Raw genomic sequence first — 26,159 nt, 5'->3', positions numbered from 1 at the left:
TGACGATCCCGCATGTCCAATTCCTGCAGCAAATCACGTGAATTACTCTAGAAGATGGATAATGTGACATAAAGAAGGATTTGCACGAATCATCCCACTAAATTACAGATTCAGTGATCATTACCTCAAGGCATCCCACTATAAGTTGAGAGCTCCTCTCTCATTAAGGGGATTCGCACATTTACTCTTGACCAATCTCTCTCTCTCTAGAATAGACAGCCTTTGATACCTTGTATCATCAGCGTAAAGTCAGTCGTCTAAAACGACCTGACCCTTATCATTAATAAAACCATCAGTGGACGTATGATTTGCTTCCTTAGCATCCGAACAACTTTAAAACTCCTTTCTCACTGCATTTACTGTCATTTTCCTTTTCATTCATGTGTGTCTTTTGGGCCAACTCAATATTTCACACGTGCGTTTCGTTGGTGTCAAAATCGCGCATCAACAAACCGTAACGTGATGAGAAAAAGATCCTGATAATAAATGTTGAGATCTATTTAGTCACAAATTACATTTACTTCTGAATTAAGATGTGAAAATAATTATTGAACATTAGAGAACAACTTAAAAAAAAAAAGAATTGCAGAAAATAAAATACATTCCGGCGGCATTATAATTAAACTAGTGCCACAGAGACACAAGTATGTAACAGGAAAATGCATGCATAGAAACTAGCTAGGGCGCACATATGAAGTCAGAGGGGAGATTTTTCCCGCAGGTGTTGATAAGCAAGCTGAGCGAGAATGGGATATTTATGTTAATGCCAAGAACATTAGCTTTAATGGCAGTGCAAAGGCACACCGCAACTTCAAGATCGAGAAGGCCTTGTAGTACTGAGCAACAAGGAGTATCAGGTGGGTTCCCAACTGCTGCACCCACCACTTGACAATTAAGCAACCTGGCGCAGACTCCCAGGTTTGGAGCATCTCTTGGAGAACTTTTGGTAGATGTAGTTGGATTTGTTACAGGGTTTAGGTTTGGCTTTGACTGAACACAAGTGTTGCAGCCGCTAACTAGCACGAAAAACAGAATGTTGATAGACAGGAAAAGAGTAATTGGTAAAGATCGCTTCGAATCCATTTCACTAACTTCGCTAAAACCTACTTGATTAGTTTGTTCTTGTCTTTTTGAAGAAGAAATAGGCCTTATGTTGACATGTGAATGACTGTACAAACCATATTTAGGAGATTTGTAGTATTCTCCAAATATGTAGTTTAGATAATTGCCTTGCATGTATTGATCTACATTTATTTCCTTTATTTGATTTCCTTACATCTTACATTTACAATTGTATAAATTGTAACTCCTGTGCATGAAATTATATATACAAAAATTATTTTTCTCTCCTTCTTCCTTGATTGTACTTTCTCGACATACTCAGCAACTTTGGTTGCTTCTCTTGCCTCTCTACTTGCACTCTTTGGTAACTTAGATGCCTCTTTGTGCTTGCTACAACACCAGATTGTTACACCTTATATACAATAATAAGGTGTGTTGTTACAAAATATTTACAAAGAGAGACAAGCCATGCATGTGAAGCAAGGCTGGCCTCGAATGCAACTATAGCTGGCAAAGTTGATTAAAAATTAAGAATCCGCATATGAGTTAATATTATATATATGCTCAATATACTGTTTTTGATTCCGTGACTTGAATCACAAGATTGACTAATTGGCATATTAGTCTCGTGACTTTAACAGTCCAGCATGGTATATTGTCTTTTCTTTATTGGGGACAAGTATTTTTTTTTTTAAGAAACTATTGGGGACAATTTAAATAGTGTAAATATTTAGATGAGTTAATTATAATTATTAAAAGGTTAGTCAAGTATAAGTTTCTATTTGTCATGATGAATTTTCTTTTTGTGGAGCATATATGATATATTGTCTTTTTCTTTTACAATAATTTTGTCCAAAATTATTAGGATATACATGATGAAACTTATTTTAATTTGTTTCTTTCTCTGGATGGATATTATTATAGTGAAACTTAATTATTCTGATGTAAGCAGATTTTTGCATATAATACTGTGTATGTGATTGTGAAAGCCTGAAACGTTACATATATGTTATCACCTTACCATGACAAATTGCTCTTGATAGACCACTAGATATTACGAAGAAATATTTGGAAATTAAATTAAACTATACATTCTTGATAGGGTTTCTTATTGCAGGCCCAGATCATCAGGATCTAGAGATGGCAATGGGTTGGGCCGGGATCGGGTACCCCTTGGCCCGAGTCCAACCCCTATGACTTGGGCCTGTTGCAGGGATGTTGGGTAATGCCCAAGCCCGATGCGACGGGCTTTTTGTGACTCCTAGCCCGACCCATATTAATTTATATAATTTTTTTGCTCATGGGCAATTTTTTATATATCTTTGTCATTCATATTAATTTAATTAATCGCATCTCTTACGTTAATCACCATTCTTTTTGTTGTATAAATTAATATGATGGATAAGAGATATTGAGTTTGACTAAAATCGCAATTGATTATTATCATAAGTTCATTTCAAAATCATAATCAAATAAAATAAAACTTTTTTTTTTTTTTTTTAAAATGATAAAAAGTACGGGCCAGGCTGGGCTGGGTACCCGAAAATCCAGGTACAATTGCCATCTCTATCAGGATCATTGAATTTCATTCACTGTAGAGTTAGGATGAGATTTTTATATTCTGATAATTTAAGGGGAAAGAAAAAGATATGGAGGGATTCAAGCCTCATTTTATAAATACTTTCCAAGTCAATATTCAGTTATTAAAGGAATAAATTTATATATTCTATAGTTATTCTTCCCAGAACTAATACGTTCAATTCGGTGATTGCAAACTGAGTTAGATGGGCGAAGCATGGAGGCTATATTAAGTAAAAAGGAAAGCATGATTAGTGATTAGGTCTAAATTATGCATAGAATAAAATTGGATTTTAGGCTCAATTGGATAAAAACATTAAAACTGTTATGTTAAGATAAATGGGTTGACCCCAAAAATAGTGAATTCGGAATTGTGAAAAAGATTTTAGAAGGGTGAAGAAGATTATTATTGACAAAAGTAAAATCTAGAGTAATTTTCAAAAGAGTGGTGTTACTTAAGATCCATTCAAACTTTTTGTAAGCTTTTAAATTGATAAAAAATATTAACTTTAAATAAATAGCAATTTATTTTTCAATCATACTTTCTTTATTCTTTTTAGCTTACTATTATTCTCTATGATAATAAGTGATAGATCAAAGTACAAATAAATCATGAGATTTTAAATGAAATAATGATGCTTACTTTTTTTTCTTTTTCATTTGTTTTCTTTGGGAAGTTATTAGAATATTAAAGTAGTTTGGTTTTACTGGTTTACCCTTGTCTGGGATTTACTGATTTACCCTTGCCTTGTATTATAAAAGGCTTGTAAACAGTGAAAGCTTTAATAAGAAAAAAAAAACGAAAGTTTCAGTCTTCTTCTTCACTTGCTCTGTTTCTTTTCAGCTCATTAGGTTTACATTTCATCTCTAAATCAACTTGGTATCAGAGCCACTGACCAAACTCGAAAAGGCCGATCCATCTCCAATTTCTTCTTCCTTTGACAAAGCAAATAACGATTCAAGTCTCAAACACTCCTTTGATTCAGTCAATTTCTCCAATTCTTCTTCTTTCTCCTCTTCAACACTTCCGGTAATCTCACCAAAATTGACAAGAGATAACCACCGTTTCTGGAAATCACAGATTCTGTTTGCCGTTGGAGCTCATGGACTCGAAGAACACCTCATGGACTGTATCATGTCCCGCACCCTTTGTTCGTGTTCAAGGATAGCTCAAGTTCAGAGGTTCACAAAAAACCTAATTCAGAGATACTTTGGAAAAGAAATGATAAATTAATGGTGAGTTGGTTATTATCTTCAATATCAGAGTCTATGTTTTCTGCGATCTCTAAGTGTCAGTTTGCAACCGAGATATGGCGACCTTGGAAAAAGAATTTCTTACCGAATCAAAAGTAAAAACATGCATGTTAAGAGTCATTGCAAAACACGAAAAAGGAGGTTTAAGTATGCATGCTTATTTCCTAAAGATGAAAAGTTATGCTGAGAGTTTGATTGCTAGTGGTGGTTATTCACTGATGAAGAATGTTGAATTACATATGGATGGTAGATTCTGAATATGATGCGGCAGTTGTTAACATAACTACTAGGCTTGAATCTAAGGTTGATCCGATTACTGTGCAAGAAGCTCAAATTGTTTTGAAGACGTAGAACTTAGGCTGGAAAAAGCTAATAGTACAATGAATTCCTTGGTTCAGAATGAATTCAACAGTTCAGTAATATTGCTAGTCTATCTACGAACAATGAACAGACAAGTTCAATCTGTACCAACATTCTCTACTAATCTAGCTCCAACTCCACAATCCTCTAAGTTCAACAATCTGGTAAACAGTCATACGCTGCCCTAATCAGAATCAGTAGTGAATGCACCCTCTCAGAATCAATTCATGCCACCTCAGAATCAATTCTTTACTTCACAATTTACTGGAGGAATTCTGGCGGCAGAGGAAGAGGTCGTGTAGGAGGAAGAAACAGATTTATCTGTCAAGTGTGTGGTAAAACTGGTCATCTGGCTTTGAACTGCTACCAAGGTTTGATGTTAATTTCTTAGGAAACTCTCAATGTACGGAACAATTTAATCCTCATGGATTTGCAAGAGCACTGAACCTTATCATGGAGGGTTTTATCCTTCCTATCTCCTAGCATAATCACAAACTGCCAATGCAGGCCAGTTGCCACCATTTCAGAGCCAGTTACCACCATTTCAGAATGTCTATCAGAATCAGCAACCTCCAGTTTCAACAATCCCTGGAGCTTCCTCTAGCAACACTGGCTTACTGTCTAATGTTGGACCTTCAAATATGTCTAATCAGGGTGTTATGGCTCAGTCTCAGACTTATGATCAGGACACAATCAGACTCCAGCAGCCATTAACTACATAGCTACACCATCACTGTAAGAGATGCTGCTGGTACATGGACTCTGGAGCAACAGACCATGTTACCTCTGATTTTTCCAACTGACAACAAGCTCAATTACACAGGAGGAGAACAGCTTCAGGTTGGCAATGGTGAGTTGCTAACTATTTCATATACTGGTTCTACTATATTAGCCTGTTCACATGGAATTTGTATCTTAGAAATGTTTTGTTTGTCCTAATATTACCAAAAATTTACGTGTTTCCAAATAACTAGAGATAATGATGTCTTGGTTGAATTTTTCAATGATCATGTGTTGTTAAGGACAAATCTCCCAAAGCAACTCCTCAAGGAGTTCTTAAAGCTGGTTGTACCAACTTCAAACTCCAGTCTGTCCTACTTCCATTGCAGCTTTGTCTCCTTTAGTGTCCTCTCACACAATGCTCAACATCACAGCACCAGCTCTGCCTCATTTTCTTGCTCTTCCAATCAAGGTCTCCTTGATTTTCTCAACAATCACCTTGATTTCTCCAACTCTCAATAATTGTAATAAAGATTGTACGTCCAATAAGGGCAAAAATTGTAGAGAATACACTGATCTTGCCATGTATTCTAGTTTGTCTACCAAGCAATGTACCCTCTTATGATGTAGCATCAAATAATGAAAGTACTGTTTTGCAATCTTCTGTTCTTGACAAGGTTGTTACCACTAAGTTAGATAATTTTCAATCTTTTCCTGTCCAGAAAACTGACATTATGATATGGCATAAAAGGCTGGGGATCCTAACTACTTAGTCCTACTTAAATTCTTAAAAATTTGGAGATCCCCTTTCACACAAAAACTGACCTCACATTTTGTACAGCCTGCCAATATGGTAAATTGCATCAATCTGCCTATCCAAAATCTACCTTTCAAGCCTTAAACTCTCGAACTGTTTTACTCGGACCTTTGGGGACCTTCACCTATTCCTTCACCTGAAGGTTTTAAATACTACATTCAATTCTAGATGATCATACAAGATTCACCTGGATTTTTCCTCTGAAAACCAAATCTGAAACTTACACCATCTTCACTCAATTTCATAAACTTGTTGAAAAAACATTTGACACCTCCTTAAAATGTGTTCAAACTGATTGGGGGGTGAATATAGGAGTCTAGTTCCTTATTCAAAGCCAATGGTATCGTGTTTAGGCATCCCGTCCACACACCCATCAACAAAATGGGAGGGTAGAGAGGAAACATAGACAACTAGTTGAACAAGGATTAACTCTTCTGCACAAGCTGGCATGCCATTAAATTCTGGTGGTATGATTCCAAACAGCTGCTATTTACAAACAGACTTCCACACAGGTTTTGAACAATTTTTCACCCTTTCAAGAGAGTTTCATACTGTCCCTAATTACTCTGCCATTAGAGTGTTTGGTTGTGCTGTTTACCCTTTCCTTAGACCTATAACACTCACAAGTTTAACTTTCACACTGTCAAGTGTACTTTCATTGGTTATAGTCTACATCATAAAGGGTATAGGGTGCTTAGCTCCTTAGGTGAATTTATACTTGTCAAAGTGTCAAGTTTGATGAGTCAGATTTTCCATTTCAGAACATTACAATTCAGCTCCAGTTTCACCTATATATCATCCAGTTCTGAGTCATTCCAACCCACAGTTATCCTGGATGTACCTACTGCAGTACAATTCAGTCTATAATTACCTCCAACCTCACAATGTCAATCAACACATGATCATTGGAATAAATCAACCAGGATACATTCTCCAGTTTCTTCAGTCCAGTTCACTTCAGATTTCCATACCCTGTAGCCTTGATGTCCAAATTTCTAAAAATGCTGAGTCTTCACTTGAGTCCACAACCTTAAGACTGAAGATTCTTGATGTCCCTGTAACCATCTCCTCTAATAACTCCTTTGAAACTTACCACTTGCAGTTCACTTGCCTTAGCAGCACCTTTACCTTATGGAACAAATACACATCCTATGCTAACAAGAGCAAAAACCAAAGCCCATAACACTGCCCTACTGACCTCTTCATCCCTGGATACCAAAGAACCAGTCACTGTGTCAGAAGCACTCTCTCATCCATCCTGGAAAGCTGCTATGCAGGCTGAATATGATGCTTTGATATCCAATCAGCCTGGGAGCTTGTTCTAGCTAACTCTGATATGAATCCAGTAGGTTGTAAATGGGTGTTTAAGGTTAAAACTAATCCGGTGGTTATATACAGAGATTTAAAGCCAGGTTGGTTGCTAAAGGATTCAGCAGACTCCTGGTATAGATTATCTGAGACATTCAGTCCAGTGGTAAATTCCAACTATTAGAGTTATTTTGAGCTTGGCTGTAAGTTTTGGATGGGTATCCAACAGGTAGATATTAATAATGCTTTTCTTAATGGAGATCTTCAAGAAAAAGTCTATATGGTCAACCTGAGGATTTGTTGATTCACAGCATCCTCATCTGTTTGTAGACTGACCAAAGCTCTTTATGGACTTAAACAGGCCCCTAGGGCCTGGTTTGATAAACTTAAGAAAGCATTTCTTGGTTGGGGGTTGTTCATTCTCAGCAGATCCTAGTTATTTTGTGTATAAAAAAGAAGGCATATTGATGTATGTTCTAGTGTATGTGGATGACATTTTACTCACAGGAAATGATCCCAATCTGGTTCAGAAAACAGTATCTGATCTAATACACAGTTTGCATTAAAGGCTTTAGGATCTCTCAAGTATTTTTTGGATGTGAGGTGACAAGAAATAAGACAGGAATTCATATGAATCAGGAGAAATATGCAAAAGATCTACTGGTTAAAACAAATATGGTTGATTGTAAGCCTTGTAATACCCAATGGCTGCTGGAGCTAAACTTGCACTTGAGGACAGGGAACCTTTTGAAAATCCAGCACTCTACAGAAGTACAGTGGGTGGCACTGCAGTATTTGACATTGTCTAGACCTGATATTTCTTATTCAGTCATAAGCTCAGCCAATTTTTAAAAGCTCCTACACAACTGCACTGGCAAGCCTGTAAAAGGCTACTGAGATATCTTAAAGGAACCCCAGTTATGGCCTTCAATTCTGTGCCAATCATAGGCTAATCTAGAGTGTTAACAGATGCGACTGGGCTTGCAATACACTGGACAGAAGGTCAACTAGTGGCTGCTGTGGTTTCTGGGTCTAATCTCATTCAGTGGAATTCAAGGAAGCAAAAGGTAGTGGCTCTTTCTCACTGAGGCAGAATATAGGGCTCTTGCACAAGGGTCCACTGAAATAGCCTGGTTCTGCAGTCTTTTTTCAGAGAAAGGTCTTCAGTTGACTGAAATTCTATTACTGGTGTGACAACCAGAGTGCAGATCACTTGCCTCCAATCTGTCTTTCATGGTAGGACTAAACATATTGAGCTAGATGCTCACTATATACGGGAACAAGTTACAGCCAACAAGGTGAAGGTTCAATATGTTCCAACTGAGTATCAAAAAGCTGTATCTTTACAAGGCACTTTCAGCTTCGAAGTTTGAACCACTTCGAGAAAAACTACTGTAAAGCACCTGGTAGTGTAGTTACTGGACTAATATGCAGTTGTGGTTATTGCGAATGTGTTCAGTTGTTTTGCTGTCTTGGTGTAGTTTTTTATGATCTGGTACAGTTGTGATTCATGTGAATGTGTTCTATTGATTGTGTTCTGGTGGAGTTTATGATCTGATGCAGTTGTGGTGTTGTTGCGATATATTCTGTTGATTGCTATTTTTTGTGATTTATGGTCTGGTGCAGATATTGATTCAGTCATGAAGTTTTGGTTGTTGAGATCAGTATTGATACTGAAAAAAAAAATATATGAAATGACTGAAGTTGTTCTCAGTTATGACAGTTTATTCTGGTGTGAAGCTTGTTTTTTTGGGGGCATTGAAGCTGTTTGAAACTGCATTATGGAATTCTGGTGTTGAAACTTATTTGAAACTGCATTATGGAATTCTGGTGTTGAAGCTTGTTTGGTGCATTGAAGCTGTTGAAATTGGAATTCTGGTTGAAACTTGTTTTGGTGCATTGAAGCTGTTGAAACGGGAATTCTGGTGTTGAAACTGTTTGAAACTGCATTATGGAATTCTGGTGTGAAGCTGTTTTGGTGCATTGAAGCTGTTGAAACTGGAATTCTGGTGTTGAAGCATTATTCTGGTGCATATTCTGGTGCATTATGGAGAAGCTGCATTATGGCATTTTATTTGTAAAGGTTGTTTGGTACATTGCAGTTGTTTGAACTGCATAGCTAAAGCTGCATTATGGAATTCTGTTTGTTAGCATTATTTTAGAGTTCTGGGAAGTGCTGTCTGTTGTCTGGAAGCAGGTGGTGTTGAAGTTGCTTGAGCTGAATTAAAACCTGCTGGACAGTTTGTATATTCTGGTGCAAACCTGTAGACCAATTACTACCTATTGACCAATTGCTTGTCAGCTCCACAAAGGCAGCCACTGAATGGTACAGCAAGGAATTGATGCTTGATTCAAGGGTGGATGTTGGAGTAGTTGGTAACAGTTATTACTGATAGAAGTTTTGTTTAAGGGAGGATATTAGAATATTAAAGTAGTTTGGTTTTACTGGTTTACCCTTGTCTGGGATTTACTGATTTACCCTTGCCTTGTATTATAAAAGGCTTGTAAACAGTGAAAGCTTTAATAAGAAAAAAAAAATGAAAGTTTCAGTCTTCTTCTTCACTTGCTCTGTTTCTTTTCAGCTCATTAGGTTTACATTTCATCTCTAAATCAACTGAAGTGAACGATAGTTTACCCAAATAATTAAATTTATCGTTTAAAAGCAATTATGAAAGCCCATCAAAGCAAACAACACCAAGGTTGAAAAAAAAAAAAAAAAAAAAACAATTTGTAATACGATTTTGCAAACAATATCAAAATTAGCAATTGGATGTCGTGCGAAATCAAATAATTTAAACATGGAAAGTTTATAAGACTGATATAGTGACTAAATTGGAAAAGGAAAATAGATAATTAAATTAAATCAATTGATTTAGTCTTAGAATTGCAAGATGTTTAAATGTTTTGAAAACTGGAAAATTTGTTAATGACTTTTGAAATAAATTAATATATTTTTAAATTTAAATAAAAAATTAATAATTGAACTTAACAAGAATTTTGGTGAATAAATAATACAGCTATTTGAAAAAAGATGAATGATGTGTAAAGAAAGGATAACAATTGTTTTTTTAGCTTTTGAAAGGAGTTTCCCTCCAAGTTATAACCACTATGAAACTTTTGGGTAGAGAATAGTATCTTGCAACTTTGTTGTTTTAATTTATTATAGATCTTTTTCTTCTTTGATGTTTCTACTTTTCTGGGTGTCATTTAGGTCAAAAGCACATTTTTTTTTTTGGAACAAAATCCAATTCATTTTGCTAAAACTTGTAACTCTAAAATTCTGCAAAATTCTGCTTATAGATGCACTTGATACACTATATCAACCTCTTGCGCTACTTCTTTTAATTTTCTGAATCTTTCCGGATTTTCTTTTTCTTTGTTGATTTTTGGCTTCTTTGCTTTATACTTTTCACCACAAATATTTTCAAAGTACTTTCCTTTCACTAATGCTTTAGATGTTTGAGTCCCACACTTTAATCTTCACAACTTTTGTTTGGTCTTCTTCGATGTATAGCAGTGGTGTAAGACTGCAAAAAGACACTCCTTGGAGTGAATTCTTTGCTAGGAAGTCGCGGGTTGCCTCATCAACAACGTAGAACCCAAGGAAAGAAAACAACAATTCGGCTGCGCCTGAAGTAATCTCTGCATTTGGTTGTTGCTAAGAAGATTTCTGTATTTTATTTATTTTCAATTTGTAATCAAATTTGGTCTAATTTCCTAATTATTTTAATTCTAAAAGACCAGCAACAATATCATGTAAGAATTATTCACAAATATGAACATAAATTAATGCATGAAATCTAAAAGATTGAACTACAAAATCAATATAATTTCATTGCATTCACATCTCAATAACCACTTATTAGTTTATATTGGACAATAATGAACTTGAAAATGAAGATCACATGCAGCTGCAAATCACCACTTCTTTACAAAAGGGCCCTCGACACATTTCAGATGAGAAGGGGTAGTCATGGTCTGCATTGTAATTTAACAGTCAATTATTTTGTTGCTGAGTTGTACAAAGATTAGTGGTAGAGTTTGTTATTCTTCTTCTTCCAGAATCATCTGTACAGAATATATATATATAGGCTATATTTGTACTGTTTCACATGCAATAAAAAAATATAGGAGAAACGACTTACACCTACCTAAGGTTTTGCGAAACGACGATTGGTACCCGAAAGGTTTTAAAATGACAAACAGATACCTTTCGTTAGTGAAAAGACTAGAATGCCCTTTGAGAAATATTAGTCTATTTTTTAATTACTTTTAGACCCTTTAAGTTTATTAATTCCATCAAATACCCCCAGAAAAAAGTTTAAAAATTAACAAAAACACCCCCACCCACCCATACTTGCCAGATTCCCGTGGCCACCGCTGGTGGTAGTTGGAATCTGTCATAACGGTCTACGCCACCACCGTAAATGGCTGGTAATTCACAGATCTGGCCTTTTTTGGCTAGATCCACCATGGATCTGGCCGAAAAAGGCCAGATCTACGTGAAAAGGCCAGATCTGGCCTGAAACTGACGGCCGAAGAAACGACCGTCGTTATCTATCAACGATGACAACGACGGCCAAGATTTGGCCGTCTTTGAATTACCAGCCATTTACGGTGGTGGCGTAGACTGTTGTGACAGATTTCGGTTACCACCGGCGGTGGCCGCCGGAATCTGGCAAGTATGGGTGGGTGAGGGTGTTTTTGTTAATTTTTAAACTTTTTTCTGGGGGTATTTGATGGAATTAATAAACGTAAGGGGTCTAAAAGTAATTAAGAAAATAGACTAATATTCCCCAAAGGGCATTCTAGTCTTTTCACTAATGAAAGGTACCTGTTTGTCATTTTGAAACCTTTTGGGTACCAATCATCGTTTCGCCAAACCTTGGGTAGGTATAAGTCGTTCGGCCAAAAATATATTCAATTGAATAATTCTTCAGCCAAACACTGTTTTTTCTTTTTCTCCTTTCCCGAAGTTTTTCTTGCGCTTTGTTTTCAATTCAGCCAAATACTGTTTTTCCTCCTTTCCCGAAGCTTTTCTTGTGCTCTGCTTTCAACTGTAATATGGTATCAGAGTAGTAAATCCATCTATGGCTTCCGATGATTCTGCTGTTCGCGTTCCACCACCTCCTCCACCAAACTAATTTCTTAATTTCAATGACCCAACCAACCCTTTTCGACTTGACCATGGGGACAATCCCTCTGTTCCTCTCATCCCTGACCTCCTTACTATTGACAATTACACCACTTGGTCCTGTGCAATTCAATGTGCTCTTCGAGCGAAGAACAAACTAGGATTTGTTAATGGTGAACTTACCAAACCCATAAACCCATCTGACCCTTTATTTCAACCATGGGAACGTTGTAATGACATGGTTGCTTCTTGGCTCCAAAACTCGATCTCTTCCTCCATCAAATCTAGCATTGCGCTCGTTGATGATGCCTCTGCTGTCTGGCTTGAACTACGAGAGCGTTTCACTCAACAAAATGGCTCTCGAATCTTTCACCTTAAGAAAGCACTTGCTAGACTTCATCAAGATCAAGATCCGGTAAGCGTTTACTTTGGAAAATTGAAAGCTATTTGGGATGAACTCAACCCATTCGACCCATTCTTGACTGTACTTGTGGTCAATTGAAAATCCTTTCGGATCAATATCACAGAGATTGCATTATTCAATTTCTAATGGGCCTAAACGACTCATTCACCAATTCTCGTGATAAGATTATGCTTCTTGATCCCCTCCCCTCTGTTGGTAGAGTCTTTTCCCTGATCCAGTAGCAAGAACACCAACACCTTATGCTCAACAATAACCCCTCCCCTGATTCCATGGCTCTTGCTATCAAGAAGTTTTATTCCACCTCCAAACCACCCAACAAATCTGGCCAAACACAAAAACCTCGCCCCTATTGTACTCACTGCCATTTATTAGGTCACACTCTTGAGAATTGCTTCAAAGCAAGCAATGCTGAGCCTCCCACTTGTACTCATTGCCACATGAGTGGCCATGTTGCTGAAAAGTGCTATAAACTCCACAGTTATCCCCTAGGGCACAAACTCTTCAACAAAACTAAATCCCCACCAGTGTTTGTAAACTCTGCTTCCGTTGAACCAGATGAAGACTCCTCTGCCATGGTTGCCCTTGCAAAGGACCAGTATCATCAACTCCTTAGTTTGTTGCAGCATAAAGAGCATCCGCTGATGCCTTCTTCCTCCACCACCTTATCCAAGATAGTTTTTCATCCCCATGCTAACTCTGCTACTACTCTAACTATGTCTAGTATTTCGAGTTCATACCCCTTATCATTGTCTGTTTCTTCTCAGCACTCCCATACTCTTTGGATCATTGATACGGGTGCTACAGACCACATGGTTTGTAGCACCTCCCTTCTTGCCACAATCACTCACAATGTCTCATACTTTGTCAAAATGTCGAATGGAACTGAAGCACCCATCACTCATATAGGCACCATTCATCTAGGATAGCACATTTCTCTTCACCATGTTCTCTGTGTCCCCTCTTTTAATTTCAATTTAATTTCAGCTAAACGACTAACCACCTCCCTTGCTTGTTGCATTGTTTTCTTCTCTGAATTTTGTTTTCTTCAGGAGCTTTCATCTTGGACAACGATTGGGAAGGGTGAAGTGAGGCGAGGACTTTATCACCTGTTGCATACTGTAGTGCCTTCCACAGCTCTTGTCGACTACCTTTCCACTCTTTCAAATAAACATGACTTTGTCTCAGCCTCAATATCTGATACTTAGCACTATAGGCTAAGCCATACCTCTTACTCCAGAATTTCTTTAATCAAAGACCCTATTGTAACCTCTCAGATTTCTAATACAAATGATATTCCTTATTGCATATGTCCACTCGCTAAACAACACCGATTGCCTTTCTCCATTAGCACACATTCCACTTCTCGTTTATTTGAAATTGTTGCTTGTGATATATGGGGTCCATACTCAGTCACTGCCCATGATGGCTCAAAATATTTCTTATCTATTGTTGACCATTTCTCTCACAGCACATGGGTTTATCTTCTCAAAAACAAGTCCCAAACTTGATTATGCATTGAATCTTTTTGTAACCTTGTGGAAACACAATTCAATCTCAAAGTTCAAATCTTAAGAAGTGATAATGGTGCTGAATTCAATATGACCTCATTCTTTAATGAAAAAGGCATCATCCATCAAACTAGTTGCACTGAAACACCTGAACAAAATGCCCTTGTGGAACGGAAACATCAGCATTTGCTAAACATGTCACGAGCTCTAAGATTTCAAGCTGGACTCCCATTAACATTTTGGAATGAATGTGTGTTAATTGCTTCCTATATCATCAATAGAATTCCTTCTCCCTTGCTACACAATAAAAGTCCTTTCGAAATCCTTTTTCATAAACCTCCAATCTACTCCCATATGAGAACTTTCGGTTGCCTATGCTTCGCTTCAACCATTTCAAATGGCCGTACAAAATTCGATCCACGAGCTAGGCAAGCCATTTTCATTGGCTACTCATTCGCTATCAAAGGATACAAGCTCCTTGATATGGAAAATCGCATTGTTTTCATCTCCTAGAATGTCATTTTTCATGAAACAATTTTTCCCTTCCTTCATCAACAATATCCTCCACATAACTTTTAGTCCCACTCCCCTCCTCTCCCCTCCCCATTCCAAATACTCAACCAGTCCACACAGCTACTTCACCTTCCATTATAACCCCTTCATATTTATCCCAAACAGACAACATTACCACCCAAACTAACCCTCATCCCTCTTCCCCATCTCCCACACATAACCATTCCCCACCCTCACCATAGCTTCGTAGGTCCACAAGAACTCAGAATGCACCCCTTATCTATAGGATTATCACTATAATCAGACTCATTTCACCTTTTCACAAGCATTGGACAAGATGCCTACAGTAGGTATTGTTTTTCCTTTACACAAAACACTTTCATTTCATCGTTTATCACCTGTTTTTCATGCTTTTTCTACTTCCATCTCTTCCCATCTTGACCCACAAACTTACAAACAAGCTATTAAGGACTCGAGATGGTGTGAGGCTATGCCGGCTGAACTGGAAGCTCTCGAGCTAAACAAAACCTGGGTGTTGACTGATCTTCCTTAAGGGATCCAACCTATTGCTTGTAAATACGTTTACAAGACAAAATACCATTCGGATGGCACGATAGAAAGATTAAAAGCCAGGGTTGTTGCCAAAGGCTATACTTAGCAAGAAGGGATCGATTATCATGAGACTTTTTCTCCTATGGCCAAGATTGTCACCGTTCAATGTCTCCTAGCTATTGCAGCCATTAAGGGCTGGCATTTACAACAATTCGATGTCAATAATGCTTTCCTTCACGAGGATTTGGATGAAGACATATATATGGTAAAACCCCTCGGATATACAAAAGGCAAACCTGGTCAGGTATGCAAACTCATCAAAAGTTTATATGGACTCAAGCAACCTTCATGTCAATGACATGCACAATTTTCCAATTCTCTCATTCACTATGGTTTTACGCAGTCAACTTCCGATTATAGTTTATTTACCATGGTGACTAAAAATTCATTTATAGCTTTGTTAGTGTACGTTGATGACATTGTTGTTGCTTCCAATTCCATTGCTTGCATTGAGTCTCTCAAGACTTTCTGAACACTTGCTTCAAAATTAAGGATTTGGGTCCACTTCGATATTTTCTTGGCATTGGGGTAGCAAGATCTACCAAAGGTATTCATTTGTGTCAGCAAAAATACACACTGGATATACTCCCAGACTCTGGCACTCTTGGTTCCAAACCTGCCAAACTACCTATGGATCAAAATCTCAAGCTGCACAAAGACTCCGACACTCCACTCCAAGATCTTAGCTCTTTCAGGAGACTCATTGGTAAGCTTCTTTACTTGACAATCACAAGGCCAGACATCAATTATTCAATCTAACTTTTGAGCCAGGTCATGTCTCGGCCAAGTGATCTTCACCTACAAGCTGCACACAAGATTTTAAAGTATCTCAAAAGCAACCTAGGTCAGGGTTTTCTCCTCTAAGCTAACTCCCCTTTTCAGTTGCATGGTTATTGTGATTCCGATTGGGCTTCATGCCCTAACACCCGAAAATCAACCACTGGTTTTTGCTTCTTCATTGGACAATCCCTTATCTCTTGGAAATCCAAAAAACAGTCTGTTGTTTCTTGTTCTTCTTCCGAGGCTGAGTGCCGTGCTATGGAACCACTTGTTGCGAGTTTACATGGATTCGTCAAATACTTCATGACTTGCGCATTCCCCTGTTAGAGTAGATGCCCTAGAGCCAATCAATTATTGTAGAATTGACTCTTTGTAATAATGTTCATTAATCAATAAAATGCATTTTATTCTATATCGCGTAAATCATTATTATTGCAATATGTATTGATATATGTCCTTAGAATGGTAGAACCGTGACGAAAGTATCAAGTGTTTCAAATCTTGATAGTGAGAACCCTATGAGCACATATGGTGGCCATTCTAGAAACATCCGTAGCCCTAGTATTATTCTGTAGTAAGGGCACAGATAATACGGTAAGGCTATCATAGTGTTGAACAACCTTGTCGAAAGGCAGTGACTGATCTCACTTGTCAAGGTTGTTTAATGACAACCTAGTGCAACACATGAGTGCTTGTTGTAGGTGAATACACCGCAGCAAGTTCACTGGACTGACCCACCAGAGGATTCCATATGGATGGTAACCCCAGTGTCTATGGAACAAATCCTCTAACGAATGGTGGTGCATGTGATCCTTGGACTTGAGATCACTGGAGCGCCTTGTGCACTGATTGGTGTAGTTTGACACTAGCCTAATGTAGTTCTATTTAGAGCTGTCAGTACGGTGGTAATTGGCTGCATCAAGGAGTGTATCAAGACTATGGTGGATAGATAGAGGATTTATCAGTCCCAGGTACGAGAAAAGTTATCTCACGGTGCAATTTAGTATATGGAAATGACACAAAAACTGTGGCCACAGTGGGATTGAGTTGTTGCCTTATCTAGATTATAATACAGGTCATTGGTCCAGAAACTGAATACATAATATCGAGAGTAACTGAAGGTTGACACTATTTCTATGCTTTCGTCTCGTCGAGATAACGTATGATGAAAGGATCAAATTGTACGGTAACCATATCATTGACAGGTAGCTACTTTACTGAATTTGAATCTATCGGATGACCATGATGCCTTGCTAGGGACTAATCTTGGTCTGTGTTTAGTAAGACGATTAATTGGTGTTAATCGTGATACTATACACTGCCGTTATGATGAGGAGCCTATGGGTCACACACATAGAAGATAATTTAAGAGCGAGGAAGTTAGAAGGGCATTTTCGTCTTTTTAGGCGAAAGGGTATTTTGGTAATTTCACAGTGCAATTAAATTTGCTGAGGTCGTAGCCTTTTATTTAATTTATTAGAAAAATTAAATAAGTGAAATCACATTTAAATATGTGTTAGCATATATTTAAACAAACTATCATTATTGTTAAATGTTAATATATATATTAAATATATATTAATTGATTTTAATTGGGATAATGATGAATTAAAATAAATATCTAATTGGGAGTGTTTGCAAACATGAAGTGTTTGGGTTGGAGCCCAAGCCTAGTCCATATGGGAATAGGGCAATTAAAAACATCACTATAAAAGAAAACGTCTCTTTGTAAAAGTTAGAGATTCATTCATTTGATATTATCATTAAAAGAGAAAAGCTACAGCCCCTTGAAAAATACTCTCACGCCAGTTTTGGTTTTTGCCTAAAAATCAAATGCATTTCATTTCCTTTCTTTGTTCTTAAGGCTAAAGAGGGATCTAGCAAATCCCTCCTTAGTTCCTTGTGATTGTCTTCGTGTGGACTACGTCGGTTCGATCCTACAATTGGGTCGGTAGCAAAATACATTTAGAGACAACTTGGAGGAGCCTTCAAACGTGCGTATGATTTCTTAAACTCTAGATTAATTTTCTGCAGATTCTTATTTGGTATGAACTGTAAAATTGTACTCTGATCTTGGTTCTATGGAACGATCCTTGTTATTATTGATTTTGTTTTCCGCTGCCTTAATGGATCGTTTCCTAACATCCCCATCCTAATCCTGCCATTCTCCATTGTGACAATCAAGCAACCTTACTTATTGCTGCAAATCCCATTTTCCACGAACATACCAAGCACATAGAGGTCGATTGTCACATCATTCGAAACAAAATTCAAGAAGGAAGCATTGCCACTGCCCATGTCCCTAGCCACTCATAATTAGCCGATATATTCACTGAAGCACTTTCTTCTAATGTGCTTAATACTCTTCTTTCCAAGATGGGAATAGTAATGAACTTGAAAATGAAGATCACATGCAGCTGCAAATCACCACTTCTTTACAAAAGGGCCCTTGGTCTGCATTGTAATTTAACAGTCTATTATTTTGTTGCTGAGTTGTACAAAGATTAGTGGTAGAGTTTGTTATTCTTTTTCTTCCAGAATATATATATATATATATATATATATAAATATATATAATATATATAATATATATATATATATATATAATATATATATAATGGCTATATTTGTACTGTTTCACATACAATAAAAAATATATTCAATTGAATAATTCTTCAGCCAAACACTGTTTTTTCTTTTTCTCTTTTCCCGAAGTTCTTCTTGTGCTTGTTTCAACTGTAATAAAATGCTGAAATTAAATTAGGAATAAGACAAACCTGATTATGCCATAGTTGATGTAGAAAGCTTTCTGAAATCTAAAAAGATCGATTGTCGAGCTTAGGACTTGTCTTCCTTTCCAATAATGTGCAAAATAACGATATTTTGGAATGGAGCTAATCTGTCGTGCATTTGGAAATAGGACCTAGCTCTTTTAATAATAATTTATTGAACCCTCCCATTATGGGCTCAATAAATTCCGTAGCCCACACTTACATCAGTATAATCCAAATCAATTAAATATAAAGTGTATAAAGCTTTCAAAATAAATGATCACAAAGCCCATTAGAATATCTCATTAGATTATGTGTTTATTCGGTTTGATTAAATTAAAATATAATTCATGTTAGCCCATAATTAGGAAATTTTCTAACATATCATATATGAAATTATACTAATCCAAAATATTTGACAAAAAAAATCTCACAATAGAACTCTAGTATGATGCATCTCGGCCCTAACCAACGCTGAGGAAAAATGTGCCAAAATGTGCCTTTCAAACAGAGATTGAATAAAAAATCTAGAAAGATAACATCATAACAATAAAATGAAGGTTCGATAATTTGAGGATGTTACAAATGCAAATGGATTTTTACACAAACTTTAGCCGTGTCTCTTTTTGTAACGCCATTTGAACTTAATAAATAATAGAGTGAAAATTACTTAATGTTGCCTTTTTCACTCTAATTCTACTTCCTATTATTGTTTACTTAATGTTATGCTCTCTTTGTTTTTCATATCATTTCTTTTTTTATTTACTTTATGTGTTATATCTATACTCTGTTACACTGTTTCGATATATATTATCCAAAATACATGTTACGTAGTTTCTGGTCCAACTACCCAACACATGTAATATAAAACAGATCATAGCCAACAATTATTGATAACATTCCTTGTATTATTGAACAACTCCGTTGTAGGGTGGAGTCATTATTAGGTAATGCATTATCATTCACGCTCAGCTCATATCAAATAAAGCCTAGAGTAGGGAGACCCACTAATAAGCCTTGATTGTGAATTCTTGACAACTAGGCTAGTTAGAGTAGGAGATCGATCTAGTAAATGCAGATTATTCTGATTCTTGTTGAGCCATGCTGGAAGAACCAAGATCCTGTAGAAAATAGAATTAACACTAAGATTGATGACAGTAACTGTTGGGAGAGAGTTGTAGATTTAACTCACTTTAAAAAGTGGTTACCCATTTTAAGTATAGCGGAGATATTACCAAGTGGATTAAGACAATTCTAATTTAACCACTTCAAACACAAGTGCGGAAAATAAAGAACACAACCATATACATAGTTAAGCTAAATCCACTTTTAGTCTACATATATGGGACTTTGTCTAGATCGAAGCAATCTACTAAGTTAAAAACACATTACAAGATGATGTTCAAAGTTGATCTAAGATACAGTAAAAAGAACTCACTGTTCAATTTTACGCTTAGCACCACACTCTGAATCCTTAACGTGTTGCAACTCCTTGGATCTTCTTCACGTCAAGAACACACTCGAAAATAGCTTGTGAACCACTAAGCTTCAAACACCGATGCCAAGCACCAGCATCAACAAAGGAACCACGTTCCAAGAACCATCAAGTCTACGTTTGATATGGTGAGGTTTTGGCACAAAAAGAAATGAACCTATGAACCTTAAGAAAAAGAATACTCTAAGAAATTTCAGAGTACAAATGAAACAAAATATCAAAAGGTTAGATTCATACATGTAAGAAAAGGTATTATATAATGTAGGGTTTCTTGCTCAATACTATAGTGCCATGTCAACCAACAAAGGGCTAACCGATGTTTGTCCAAATAAGGAAAATATTCATTCTTTTGGTCTGGACCATAAAACAAATTGGGAAAAGAAACTTTATTCTCTAGGACCACTTAAGGATACCATGACACATGTAAAAAGATCCTAAAAGTGAGAGACTGATAAAAGCTTGAAAACACATATTTTGTTAGTGATTCAATTAGATTATTTGTGGAAAAATGTGTTTAAATTGTGAAATTTAACTTAATTATTTCATAAATGTCTTTTATGGGATCACGGGGATGTTTCGAGTGTTTTCAGGTTCTTAATGATGATATTCAGATGAAGGTTATATCGACGATGGAATTTGGGATGACAAGAATCAAATGGTTCGTGATTTGGAGCTGAAACGAAGAAGTTAGGGTGATTTGAAGTTAAAGTGAAAATCCTGGAAAACGCTCTGGTTTTGAACATGCGACAGTAATTTGACAATAACTTGAGCTGTAGATTTTGGATTGAGATGATTCTTGAACCTTTGGAAAGCTGATTCAAAGGGCTACAATTCATATGTTACCACTTGGCAAGATTCAAACGTTATCATGCTCAAAAACCACCATCTTGTCAGGATTGTGAGTTCTGGGGTAGAATCAACTATGCCTAGGCACAATGTTGCGGCACAACTGCGATTATGGACTTTTTTACTTTAAATTTATGACGTGTATTTCCTTTTTTTAAGAGTTCTAATGTGATTAGGATAGTAGGAATCATAACCCTAAAACCCTAGGAGTATAAATAGATGTTTTTTAGGGGGAGAGGGAGAGAAGTTCAGCGGCTGATTGGGGATTAGAAATTCCTGCAATTTTGAGTCATCAATTAGAGAAGTTTTTCTACTCTTTCTTATACTCATGTTTATGAATACAATGACTTTGATTACTGAAAGTATGAACTAATTTTATTTTCTATTGCTAAGATGTAGCCCAATTTTATGAATATGCATTGAATTATTTGTTGCTAATCTTTATTAAGTTTTGTTTTAAGTTTTATTATTATGCTTAAAGCTTTCAATTCTTAAGGGCCCTAGAGTTGAATGATTTTATCGGTTAGGTTGAGATCGAGAGATGAAACCTAATTAGTCTAAGGTAATAAAACCATAGATTGAGCGAACGCTAGAGATAGGTTACCGCGATCTGTGAGGCTCTGATAAATTTCATAGAACTTAATGATCTCCAATTTCTTAAATCTGATTAGAGATAATTTGGGTTAGTAATTAGGAGTTAATTTGTTAATTGTTCGAGAGAAAGTTAGCGAAATATTAGGGAGTTTGGTCTTTAGAATAACCTTAATTGGGTTAACGATAATTGTCAATGCATAGGATTAAATTGGTGCGAAATCTATGCCCTAGGTTTAGCCATATTGATCTTTACATCAAAGTGTTTATAAATTCTGCATTTATTTAGTTTTTAGTTTATTACTTTTTCAATAAAGTCATTCTTAAAATTCTGTTTTATCAAATAGCAATAGAATATACTAGTTTGGTACTTGGTAGGTAGTTCCCTTGGGATTTGACACTCGTTTACTCGAGCTTTATTACTTGCACTATTTCGTACACTTGCGAAAATCAACAACAAGTTTTTGGTGCCGTTGCCGGGGAACTATTTTGTTTTACCAATATCAATACGAAATATTTAATTGCTAATTTGATTTTTTATTTTTGCCTACTGAAATTTTTATTTGCGTTGGCTTTGTTTGTTGTTTTCAGCTAGAATCTGAAGAGTTTACGTTCAAGAGGTAGGGGTGATCTTAATCCACTAGATTTTGAGATCGAACAAACCGCTAGACAGTTGAGAAAGAAAAAGAGGCAAGCTGAATCTGAAAGAGCCATGGCTAACACAGGATTTGTCAATCCGAATGTGTAAAATCAAGAGGTTGAGGATGAGCATATCGTCGGAGGAGATGCAGTGGGTAGTGTAAAAGCAGTTCAGAGAGCATTGAAGGACTATTCTAGTCCTACTGTCGATGGTTGTTATTCAAGCATCAGGAGACCAACCGTTCAAGCGAACAATTTTGAGATTAAGCCAGCAATTATCGGGATGATTCAGCAGTCGATCCAATTCGCTGGGTTACCTAATGATGATCCCAACCTGCATATCGCAAATTTTCTGGAGTTGTGCGACACATTCAAGCATAACGGAGTATCCGAGGATGCAATCAAACTAAGGCTTTTCCCATTTTCTCTTTGGGATAAAGCTAAGGCTTGGTTGATTTCATTGCCATCTGGGAATATCACGACATGGAATGAGTTGGCTCAAGCGTTCCTCACTAAGTACTTTCCACCTGCCAAGTTGGCCAAACTGAGGAGTGAGATTACCAACTTTTACCAACAAGATTAAGAGTCATTGTATGAAGCATGGGAAAGGTTTAAGGATCTCTTATGGAGATGCCCACACCATGGTATACCAATTTGTTCACAAGTGCAAACGTTCTACCAAGGGTTGCTACCAACCATTCAAGCTATGATTGATGCTGCAAGTCGGGGAGCCTTGAACAATAAAACGCCAGAGGAAGCATACAGTTTGATAGAGGTGATGGTGAACAACAACTATATGAGGACTCCAGAAAGCAATTCAACAAGGAGATCAGCGGGAGTGCACGCAGTTGACAGTTACATTGCATTGGCTGCTCAACTTACGAACATCCAGAAGCAATTAGGTAATGTGTTGAAAATAAATGCAATTGAATCTTCCTCTCTAACATGTGACCTTTGTGTAGGAAATCATGCGTCGAACGATTGCCAAGAGGGAAACTAGTTTGCTCAGCCTGAACAAGCCAACTACGTTAACAATTTCCAAAGAGGGCAAGGGAATTCATATTCCAATACGTATAATCTAGCGTGGAGGAAACACCCAAATTTTTCATGGAGCAACAACAATGAGCAAAAACAAGCTCCTGCTTTTCAACATCAAGAGCAAAAATCAAATTTGGAAAATGCATTGACCAAGTTCATTGAGGAGACAAGCAAGAGGTTTGAAAAGACCGACGTCTTGGTTCAAAATCAATCTGCATCTATTAGGAACCTTGAGACTCAAATTGGGTAAATCCACAATATTTTAGCGAGAAGAGTTCAAGGGACATTGCCAAGCGATACAGAGAAACATCCAAAGGAGTAACTCAATGCCATCATGTTGAGAAGTGGCAAAGAGCTACAAGAATCAAGAACAACTGAAGAAATTAAGGAAAAAGCTGAAGATACGAAATTGGACAGAACCAACAATGCCTCAACACAATGCCTAGGCACAAAATCCAGAATGAAGAATGCCTCAACACAATGCCTAGGCACAAAATCAGAACTTGAGAACAAAGCCCAAGATGTGAAGAAAGAGGAAGTCTCTCTTCCGTATCCTTATAGACTTCAGAAACAAAGATTGGACAAGCAATTTGGTTCGTTCATGGACATGTTTAGAAGCTTACACATAAATGTTCCTTTTGTAGATATGTTGGAGCAAATGCCAAAGTATGCCAAGTTCTTAAAGGATATCCTTACACAAAAAAGGCAGTTTGGAGAACATGAGATAGTGATGCTTACGGAAGAGTGTAGTGCATTGCTATTGAAGAAACTACCACAAAAGCTTAGAGATCCAGGGAGTTTCACAATTCCTTGCACAATAGGTAATCCATTTTGATAAGGTTTTATGTGATCTAGGTGCTAGTGTAAATCTGATGCCATTTTCAATTTATAAGAAACTAGGCCTAGGAGAAGTAAAACCGACCATTGTTCATCTTCAATTAGCAGATAGATCTATAAAATATCCTAGGGGAGTACTAGAGGATGTCTTAATAAAAGTAGAGAAATTGATTTTCCCGGTAGACTTCATTGTGCTTGACATGGCGGAAGATCGGGATGTGCCTCTAATTTTAGGAAGACCTTTTCTACCTATGGGTAAGACTTTGATAGATGTCCACCAAGGAAAGTTAATCTTAAGAGTAGAGGATGAACAAGTAGAATTTAATGTGTTTGATGCCATGAAGTACCCATCCGAGGGAGATACTTGTTTCGAAAAGTGTCCTTGATGATATCATTGCCAAAACCATAGAAGAAAATTACCCACGCTCCCCCTTAGAGAATTGTCTAGTTAACGCTAGGACAAGCAAAGATGAAGTGGATCGAGAAGAGTTGAAAGGATGTCTAAGCTTCTTAAATGCTCTACCATCAATTGAAGTTCCATACACCAAGAAATTCCATGAAATCAATGCGGTAGAGAGCCATTCCAACTCATCGACAAAGGAGCCCCCAAAACTTGAACTCAAACAACTTCCATCTCACTTAAGGTATGCATTTTTAGAAAATTCAAAGTTTTATCCTGTTATTATTAATGCTTCTTTGAGTGATGTAGAGGAAGAAAAGCTATTGAGGGTGCTGTGGAACTACAAGTCCTCAATCGGATGGACAATTACAGACATCAAAGGCATAAACCCCTCAATTTGCATGCACAAGATTTTAATGGAAGAAAGTTATAAGCCGACGGTGCAACCACAAAGAAGACTCAATCCAACAATGTAAGAAGTGGTTAAGAAAGAAGTTTTGAAGTTGTTGGATGCGAGGATCATTTACCCAATTTCTGATAGTGCGTGGGTGAGTCCGATCCAAGTTGTACCAAAGAAGGGAGGAATGACTGTAGTGCAAAATGACAATAATGAACTCATTCCGATAAGAACAGTTACAGGGTGGCAAGTGTGCATTGATTATTGGAAGCTTAACTCTGCAACACGCAAAGATCACTTCCCATTACCATTCATAGATCAAATGTTGGAGAGGTTAGCAGGCCATGAATTCTATTGCTTCCTTGATGGATACTCAGGGTACAATCAAATAGAAATAGTGCCAGAAGATCAAGAGAAAACTACGTTCACGTGTCCATATGGAACATTTTCCTATCGACGAATGCCGTTCGGATTATGCAATGCTCCAACCACTTTTCAACGTTGCATGATGTCCATTTTCTCGGATATGGTGGAGAAGTCCATTGAAATTTTCATGGACGATTTTTCTATCTTTGGTAGTTCTTTTGATACTTGTTTATCTAATTTGGTTTTGGTTTTGCAGCGATGTGTGGAAACCAATTTAGTTCTGAATTGGGAGAGGTGTCACTTCATGGTACAAGAAGGAATCGTGCTAGGGCATAAAATATCCAACAAGGGAATTGAGGTAGATCGAGCAAAAGTAGAAGTCATTGAGAAACTACCACCTCCTAATTCCGTAAAAGCCATTCGAAGTTTCCTTGGACACGCTGGCTTCTATAAGAGATTTATCCAGGATTTTTCTCAAATCTCTAAACCTCTTTGTGATTTGTTAGTTAAGGATGCATCTTTTAATTTCACTAAAGAGTGTTTAGAAGCATTTGAATGTCTAAAAGCTAAATTGATATCTGCTCCTATAATTGTTGTGCCTGATTGGGAATTACCTTTTGAATTGATGTGTGATGCTAGTGACTATGCAATAGGTGCTGTATTAGGGCAACGAAAAGGTAGAGTATTGCATGTCATTTACTATGCTAGT

General features: G+C 37.0%; 1 protein-coding gene and 1 non-coding gene across 2 annotated transcripts in view; both read right to left on the bottom strand.

The window, feature by feature from the left end:
• Window positions 1-678: 678 nt before the first annotated feature.
• Window positions 679-26,159, bottom strand: part of LOC116124389 (pEARLI1-like lipid transfer protein 2) — a 65,985-nt gene continuing 40,504 nt past the window's right edge. The window contains exon 3 of the mRNA XM_031410116.1: window positions 679-872. Coding sequence (XP_031265976.1) covers window positions 679-872 — 194 coding nt within the window. The remainder of the gene's footprint in view (window positions 873-26,159) is intronic.
• Window positions 22,954-23,060, bottom strand: LOC116124507. Its single transcript, XR_004127219.1, has one exon. It is a non-coding gene; the product is annotated as a small nucleolar RNA R71 (small nucleolar RNA).

This window comes from Pistacia vera, unplaced genomic scaffold (genome assembly GCF_008641045.1).
Source record: "Pistacia vera cultivar Batoury unplaced genomic scaffold, PisVer_v2 Contig152, whole genome shotgun sequence".
Classification (NCBI taxonomy): domain Eukaryota; kingdom Viridiplantae; phylum Streptophyta; class Magnoliopsida; order Sapindales; family Anacardiaceae; genus Pistacia; species Pistacia vera.
This window is presented reverse-complemented; position numbering and strand designations above follow the sequence as displayed.